At 51.5% G+C, this 8,918-nt stretch overlaps 1 protein-coding gene across 1 annotated transcript in view; it reads left to right on the top strand.

Moving 5' to 3' along the window:
* The first annotated feature begins 241 nt into the window (after nucleotides 1–241).
* Ppp2r5d (protein phosphatase 2 regulatory subunit B'delta) overlaps nucleotides 242–8,918 on the top strand; it is a 22,289-nt gene continuing 13,612 nt past the window's right edge. The window contains exons 1-2 of the mRNA XM_023721103.1: nucleotides 242–313; nucleotides 5,546–5,623. Of these exons, the coding sequence (XP_023576871.1) occupies nucleotides 287–313; nucleotides 5,546–5,623 (105 nt within the window). The 5' untranslated portion in view covers nucleotides 242–286. The remainder of the gene's footprint in view (nucleotides 314–5,545; nucleotides 5,624–8,918) is intronic.

Raw genomic sequence — 8,918 nt, 5'->3', positions numbered from 1 at the left:
CTCCCTCTTCGGCCAATTCTGGAAGCGGAACCCTGGCGGTTTGTACTCTTTCTTTCCAATGAGAAAAAAAGGAAGCAGCCTGGCCCTGATGACCAATCCGAGGAGGTGGCGCCTGGTTGTCAGGCAGGTTTGCAAGAGTTCGGGCCAATGGGCGGCGCCGGCGGCGCTCGACCCGGGCGCAGCGCGCAGGCGGCGGCGGAGGGACGCCGAGCGGGCCGAGGGCGGCCGAGCAAAGCCGGAGCCGGAGCGGGGCCGCGGGAGCCGGGCCGGGTCCGGACGGGCCGAGATGCCCTATAAACTGAAGAAGGAAAAGGTGAGCGTGGCGCTTTCCCCCCGCGCCCCCGCCTCGGGGCCTGCTCGGAGCCCTGGGAGGGGCCCGAGCCAGGCCCGGGACAGCCCCAGGCTGACCCTCCCGTACGGCCCCGCGGGACTCCCGGGCCGGCCCTGCACCCAGCGGCTGGCAGCACCTGGCTTGTGCCGTAGCCGGGACAGCCCCCGGCCCTGCCCCGACGGGTCCCTCACCTGAACCTCGCTCCTTCCTTGCTCTCCTCCTGCGCTGGCCCCCGCAACCTCCCTCCATTTCTGCCCCACTCTCGGTCCCTCCCCTGCGTTTCTCCCCGCCTCCCCGGGCCCCCGATCCCCCGCGGTTTGGGACAGCCTTCCTCAGAAACTGCCTCCCCTTTCAGCACTGCCTCCTCCCCCGCCCCGCGCAGCCCCTGCCCACCCCTTCCCCCCGGCCTAGGACGGCCTCTCCACACTTTCCCTAGCGTGTCCTCCGTTCGCGCGGAGCCCCCTGACCTGAAACTGTGTTGCTTTCTCAGTCCCTCCACCCAAATCTGGCCTAGGCCCCTGCCTCTAGTTCTTCCTTCACACACAAACTTGTAAACCCGGACTGCCCCTGTGCTTCTGTGATGGAACCTCGGAATGTCAGTGCTAGAAGTCATCTTTGAGCACATTCCGGGCAGCCCCTGGCGGTACAGATGAGGAGACTGAGGCCTCACCCGGGGCAGGGACTTGTCCAAGGTCACACAGCCTGTTGGAGGCCCAGCTGCAGTGTCAGGTGTCCTGACTTGAAGGACTCTTCTGTACTAAAGCCCTCCTAACTGGCACCAACTGGCTCCCAGACTCATCCTAGCCGAGACACCGCTCCTTCTCTGAGCAGGCACCTCCCTTACTCCTAATCCCAGGATATTCTGTATTTTTCCTTTTTAGCACCAGTGCAGGATTTTCCCTTTTCTCCCCAGCTACACTATCCTCGAATCAGAAATTTGTACTTTCTGTCATGTTAGTTTATCTTCTGACCCCTCAGGCTAGCCATCCCTGGACCTCTGTGCTATTGCTATTAAGATGGCAGAGTTGGGGATTGAACCTCTGTCTTTGTGCATGCTGAGCCTGCATTCTATCCCTGATCCATCCTTGCAGCTCCACAGTCATTTCTTGCTGTCGCCTTCTTTCACTGTCCTTTTCTCCCTCCAGATTGCCTTCCTCTGTTTCTCCTCCCTGCCTTTTTCTACCCTGTGTTTCCTGCTGTTGCTGAGGTCTGACTCAGAGGTGTGGTTCCTTTGAGGTATGGACTCACAGAGGATGCTAGGATACCAGTTCCCGCTTCCCCCAGCTTCTCTCCCGAGGCTGGCCCCTCTTGGTGGGTCTGGCTATGGCCTGGATTGTGGCTACCCTCCTGATGACCCTAGCGGTGTATGGATTTCATTTGTCCTCTGCTTTGCCAATGGGCTAATTAATGATCTTCTGGGCTGGCATCTCTGACTTTATTAAATTATTTCTTCTGATTTGTTGAATATTTGCTAGGCTACTGAGATTCTAGGTTATCCCTATCACTTTTCAAGGCCTGGGACTCTTCTTTTTTTCTTTAAGGCTGAGTTTTGCTGTCTATTTCAGGGTAAGCTTGAACTCACTGTGTCACTCAAGCTGACTTCCAGCAATAGGTGATCTTCTTGCCTCAGCCTCCTGAGTGCTGGGATTACAGGTGTGTGCCACCACACCTGGCAGGGCCTGAAATTCTGAGAACAGGGTTGGTAATGGTATAGTAGACTCTGACTCCCACCCACCCCCGCCCCAGGTGGTGAGTTGGACAGGGTTGTGTGTGCCATCCAGGCCTTGTCCTTGGAGATTGGGTATACCAAGGTGGTTTGGGCAATTTAGCTGTAGACAGTGTCACACAAGTCAGCTATACCAGGAGCTAAGGGGCATGGAACTGAGGGGAAGTGATGAGGTCCCCAGCCCTGTGTGGTTTTTAGTCTGATAGACCTGATACTGCCCCATGAACAGAAAGCCTTCGCCCCCTGGATGGTTGAGAGGAAGGGAATTGGTTAGACTTGCTGGGGCTGTGAGTGTATTTAGCTGAGAACAGGTATTGAGAGAATAGGGCTGTGTGGAGCCAGGCATAACTTTTACCGTGTGTGAGATTTAACTGCATGTATTTGATTTTGCCTGCAATTGCCCTCCCTCAATAGTTAGGAGGTTCTGAGGAGGAACAGAGTGGCAGTGTGGCTGAGATTGGCCTGGATGGGGTGGGGACACGCATCATGGTGCATGAGAGGAGGATCGCTCTCACTCATCCATCACCTGTCTTCCCTTCGCTTTCATCTCTGCCGATTTCAATTCCTACTGTACTTCACTGTCTCCTCCCTAAAGCTTTTCAGAGCTCTTCCTCTCCTAGCTGCGTAGAAACCTTGGTAGGTCAGTTGTGACCCTTTGTGTTCAGCTTGCCATGGAATGAATTGTGGTCAGGTCTCATCTTTCCCTTTTGAGATCATCACTAAGTTCCAAGTTGCTTTGGATCTCCCTTGCACACAGTAGCAGAGCCAACTTTGGGGGGGGATTTACATCCTGAGACTTCTGTCTTTTATGTTTCTGGAGGAAGCACCCCTGGTCCCTGCCATTTTCTTGTTCCAAATAATAATATTGACTGACAGTAGGATTTTCATGTGGCAGTCACTGTACGAAGGAATGACTGTCATTGTTTTATGGATGAGGAAACTGAGGCTTAGAGACACTGTGGTTGCTTACAGTGACATGAGCATAGCTAGTCAGAGTTGAGCCCAAATTCAGGCTGGCTCCATATTGCTCTTCAACTTCAGTGTCACTCAGCACTTGACAGCTGGGCTGGGCACAGTGCGTGCATGTCACCTGTTCTGCAGGAGCCAGCGCAAAGCTGAGGCCTTGCTCCCCACGCACACCCACGCCCCACGGCAGCTGGGTCTCTGAGGCCCATCTCCTGAGAGATGTCTCGGCATTGTGCCGAGTGCCACAAGGTGGGCGGAGGGGTATAAGAAAGAATAAGGACCCTAGCATCAAGAAGTGTGATTGGTGAGGCAGGATCAGTGCTGTGAGTTCAAGGCCAGCCTGGGCTACAAATGAATTTAAGGCCAGCCTGAACTGCAGAGCAAGACCCTGTCTCCAAAAAAAAGTATGATTGGACTTTCAGATGAAAAGTCAGCTGTGTCTGGGGTGTGGCACACACTCACCTCAGGTTGTGACCTCCCCACACCCCCATCCTTTCTCTGCCAGTCCTATACTGTGTCTGACTTCAGAGTCAGCCTGGCCACCCTGGGCAGTGGGCATGGGAATGCCCTGCAGGAAGGAGGAGCGCCTTCTCCCTGTGCCAGTGAATGCATTAGGCTGCTCCACATCCAGCAGTGGCTTTTTCCTCCCCACCCCCAGAAGCCTCCCCTACTCCAGCCCACACAGAGCTCTCTTCTCCCTGAAATCCTTTTGCCCCTATAGTCACAATCACTTGATTTAACACTTCTCACTGAAGGGGCTTGGCTGCTGTTGAATTGCAGACTCTCGGAGCTGGGACTGATTTCCAGGCTCCTCCAATCCAGTGTGCATTTGAGGCTTGAATCTCTTTTGCAGCAGGCCTTACAGGAGGTCACCCAGCCTTTGCTTGAATGCTCTCAGGAGTTTCCATGCAACCGTGCCGTGAGAAAATTCAGCCTGGGTTGGGGCCCCAGCCTGTCCTCCTGCACCTTCATCCCACGGCACTGTGCCCTTGGGTCTGTGTGGACAAGCTGCATCTTTAGTATACATGGCAGCCCAGCCCTGAGTTGGCTGGTTGAGCTCTGTCTTGCTCTCCACCTGCCAGGATGCCTCCATTCCATTGTGAACTCTTACAGTTCCTGCAGCTGTTGTGCTAGGCCCTGCTTTTATATGAACTCCCAGTGCATTGCATTTTCCCTTAAGAAAAACTAGGATTTCTCATTGGCCCTCCCAAAGTCTGAAGCCCATGGCTGACCTGAATCCTCCAGGCTGGCCTTGGCGTTCCAAGTACCCTGCACGGGCCTATTGAGTGGAAGGCGCTTTGGGGTGCAGTGGCCCATGCCACACGGGTGATTGGTATTGAGTCAAACTTAAACCTCCAAGACTTTTTCACATTTCCCCATGCTGTCCCTTTGCGGCTGCTTTTTTTTTTTTTTTTTTTTTGGCTATTTGGGATTGAACTCAAGACTGCGGCGTGACTGGAGTTCAGACGTGTGCTCTTCCAGTCCACCTGTCCTTGAAATTTTAGCCTCACAGCTTTTCTGAGGAAAAATTTTTTTTTTTTTTTTTTTTTTTTTTTTTTGGCCTGAAGCATAGGAAGAGATGCTAGCGCGCCAGGGCTCTGAGCCAGCTGCCAGATTCCCAGGGGAAACTTAGGAACTAGTGCTCATTCTTTGTAGCAGTTCAGGATTTTATTCCATTCCTGTCCAGTGCTTGTCATCTTAGGTGCTTATGGCATTTTGGATGTTACACTTCCTGTAACTTTGACATCTCTGGGCTCTTTTTAAAAAAATGAAATACTGGGGATTAAACCCAGGCCCTTAGCATTGTGCTACATCTCCAGCCCTTTAAAAAAAAATCTCAAAGGGCCAGCAAAATAGCTCAGCAGACTAAACGCCTGCTTAGGCAAGGGCAGGGACCAGGGTTCAATTCCTGGCACCATGTGCCATGCCAGCCCTGCTCCCAGGCATGCTGAGCCAGGCTACTGAGTCTGGGCATGATGGTGCACATCTGTAATCCCAGCCCCAGGGAGACTGAAAACAGGAGGATCACTAAGAAGCTGCATAGTGAAATCCTGTACCAAAGACCAAAAAAATAAATAAATAAATAAATAAATAAAATCTCAAAACACAGCTTTGCTGTCACTGAGTTGCTGTATTTGAATTTGTAGTCTTCCTGTCTCAGCCTCCTAGAGTTTTGGGATTATAGGCTTGGCCAATAGCACTTCCTTCTCTGGGTGTTATTTCCTTCTGGTTCCAGCTGCATGAGGGCATCCCAGGCCCAGTCTAACCCATCCACAGCCTGGGGAAGTGACAGATAAAGAGCACTGTGCTTAACTACTGTGTGCTAGGAATGACTTTCTAAGTTTTCTAAGTAAATTCTATAAAGTGTGTGCTGAATTCTGTCTCCTTCTGTGTGTGCCCACACCCAGGGCTGGACACAAGGTAGGTTTTACCTGGTGAAGTGGACAGGTGATTGTTGCAACCAAGATAGAGGAGGCCCAGCAAAGGCCTGCACTTAACCTGACTCCATCTTCTCCCAGCAGGAGCCCCCCAAGCTTGCCAAAGGCACAGCCAAGCCCAGCAGCTCGGGCAAGGATGGTGGAGGCGAGAATGCTGAGGAGGTAACTACTGAGATGCAGCCCAAGAGTGTGCATGTGCTAGCTTCGACTCCTTGATGGTTGGTGGGGCAGGGGCCCTCGGGTAGTCACCCAGGCAGCAGAGGAGGAGGCTGCCAACATCTGCAAGGGACCTGGACAGCCTGTCTGCACTCCCCTCAGGCAGGATGTCATTCTGGTTGATGTAGACCAGACAGGCTCTTGAGTTTCTTCAGACCCCAAATCTTGGGAAATTAATTTTTTATTCACCAACTTTTTCAGTCCTGGGGACTGAACGCAGGACTTGGCACTGAGCTGTGTCCTAGTACACTCTCCCCTTTTACTGAGATAGGTTCTCTACGTCACTAAATTCTGCAGGGTTGGGCTTGAACGTGTATCTCACAATTTCTGCCTCAGCTACCCAGAGTGCCAGATTTATAGGGACATATCACCACATCTGGCTTCTGCCAACTTTTGAGTATTGAGGATTTTTTTCAGAGGCTGGTGGGGGTATGATTCAGTGGTAGATCATATACTCCCATGAGTGAGGCCTTGGATTTGGGCTCTAACATAACAAAACACTTTTTTTAGGGCACAACTTTCTTTCTTTCTTTCTTTCTTTCTTTCTTTCTTTTTTTTTTAACTGTCTGTCTGTCTTTCTTTCTTTCTTGGACAGGGTCTCACTATACAGTTCAGGTTGGCCTTGTGCTCACTTTGTATCCTGAGCTGGTCTCAAATTTACAGTGATTCTCATGACTGAGCCTCCCAAGTGCTGGGATTACAGGCATACACCACCATGCCCAGTCTATTTTAAACATTTATTTATTTAGTGTGTGTGTGTGTGTGTGTGTGTGGCCAGCTCAGCCCACCAGGGGGCGGGGCTGACTGGCATGTGGTGCTGGGGAATTGAACCGCGGTCCCTGTGCTTTGCCAAACTTGTTCCAAGTAGGTGCTTTAGACCACTGAGCCATCTCACCAGTCCCACCCAGTCTATTTTATTTTGAGATGGTCTCTAAGCTGCTCTTGAAGTTACCATGTAGCCCAGACTTGTCTTGAACTCACTATGTTCCTTCTGCCTCTGCCTCTCAAGTACTTGGATTATAAGCCTGCACCACCACACCCAGCTGAGCATTCTTTTGTCTTGAGACAAAAAGCTGGGAGGTCTGGGATCCTGGGGAGATGGGGAGAATTCTACGGGTGCTTGATGGGACGATGAATGCCTTTGGCTCGACTTCGGGTATGCCGGGTGCCGGGAGAAGCTGGCGTCCCTGAGTGGGCCAGCCTGGCCCCATAGCCCTTGGTCGCAGCGGAACGGCCTCATGACTTAGTTGACAGTACTGAGCAGAGGTCAGTGCAGCTCAGCAGTCTGGGGCTGTAAAACAATAAACAGCAGGAGAGAGTGCAGGAGAGAGTGGAGGGTCTTGGGGACCTCGTGGTTGTACTTGGTGGGATGTCTGGGTGGCAGGTGCTCGTGAGTGTGTGAGTGGCAGCCCTACTGTGTGAAGCTGCCGGTCATGCCTTCCACTTTCTGCCCCTGCTCTGCACTGCTCTGAGGAACAGGGATATCAGAGCTCAGGCTTGGGGAGAAAAGGCTGATAAACAGTGTTCGAGGTTTTCCTGGCTACTTTTGGTCCCTGTCACCTTGAAAGAGATCTAAGCCCCTTTCACACTGGTGACCATTGTTTGAGGCCTCACTTAAGTCAACAGCGGAAGCAGGGTAAGCTCCGCCTGTTTTACAAGTGTGGAAGTTGAAGAGCACATAGGAGAAATTACTCCTTCTGCTGTGCTTATATAGTGGTCAGACTGTGTCCTGAGATTTGTGTTGTCGCTGTTCCTCCGGCTTTCAGACACATCTGCTCAGGGAAGCATCCTGTTTGAAGCCCCTTGGGCTCTGGAAAAGTGCTCAGGGCTCATCCATAGAGGGTATCTGTGAGGATTCTCCTCTGCAGTCTTCCCAGAACGGCACCATGCGGGAGAGGCCCTGGTTTCCAGTGGTATCAGTGCAGGCCTTGCCCTGCCCACTTCCTAGTCCACAATTTCAGGCTCTTCTGGTCTAATTCACTATGTGTCGTGTATTTGCCAGAGCCTTTCTAACAGATTTTTTTTTGCGGAACCAAGGATTGAACTCAGGCCCTTGTGCTTGCCAGGCAAGCGTTTGTTCTACTGAGCCATCTCCCCAGCCCCTAACAGATTCTAATAATTATAGGAGCTAACATTTATTTTATTGAGCAGTTATTTTATGTTGGTTTCCTAAGGTTGCCATAACAAATTAACTTAAAACAAAAGCTCACAGGATTAATGGTGCAAGTCTGTAATCCCAGCATTCTGGGAGGCTGAGGCAAGATGATCACAAATTCATGCCAAGTCTGGGCAATTTATTGATTGAGGGAGACCCTTTCTCAAAATAAATGATAAGAAATGGGCTGGGGTTCAATCCCAGGTGCTGCAAAAAGGAAGGGAGGAAGGGATGGGAGAAGAGGGAGGGAAGGAAGGAGGGGAAGAAGGAAGGAGAGAGAAGAAACAGATCTGGAGATCTGAGGTCAGGTGGCAGTGGGGTCCTGTCCTTCTGAGGCTCTTGGGCAGAATTTTTCCCATGTTTGTCCTCTATCCTTGGCTTGTAGTCGTGTCATTTCAGGTTGCGCCTCTGTCTCCCCAGGGCATTCTCTCCTGTGACTCTGTGTCCAAATTTCCCTCTTATAAGGACACTAGTCATTAAGGACACCCTAATCCAGTGTGACCTCATTTTAACTTGATTACATTTGCAAAGACCCTGTTTCCAAATAAGGTCACAGTCATGATTTTGGGTGGAGAGGCCCTAGGGGACACTGCACCCCAGCACTAGGCACAGTACTAAGTAGCGGGTGTGTGGTGTCTCTTTCAGCGTCACCCGTTCCTGCTGTCTGTCCCCGCTTCACAGCTGAACCAAGGCTTAGAGACGTTTAATAACTGTTACTTCAGAGTAAATAGCAGGTCTGTGGCTGGGATGGAAAAAAAAGATAAGAAAGAGGCAGGTCACAGTCTTACCTGCTCTCTCAAGGCCCCTTTCTCTTCTGGAATCTTTTTTTTTGGGGGGTGCAAGAGTGAGACAGGGTCTCCCTATGCAGCTCAGGCTGGCCTTGCACTTGCTGTGTAACCCAGGCTGGCCTCTTAACTTGCAGTAGTCCTCCTAGATCAGCCTCCTGAGTGCTGGGATTACACCACAGCAGGCTTCCTGCTCTATCTAGAGAAAAAAAAAAATCAGTACTATGGACTCCTTTGTGGAGTGTGCGTGCCCTGAATTTTGCAGGTAGAGACCAAGGGATGAAGAAATGATCCCACTTCT

Source organism: Octodon degus, unplaced genomic scaffold (genome assembly GCF_000260255.1).
Source record: "Octodon degus isolate 3935 unplaced genomic scaffold, OctDeg1.0 scaffold00005, whole genome shotgun sequence".
Taxonomy (NCBI): Eukaryota; Metazoa; Chordata; class Mammalia; order Rodentia; family Octodontidae; genus Octodon; species Octodon degus.
This window is presented reverse-complemented; position numbering and strand designations above follow the sequence as displayed.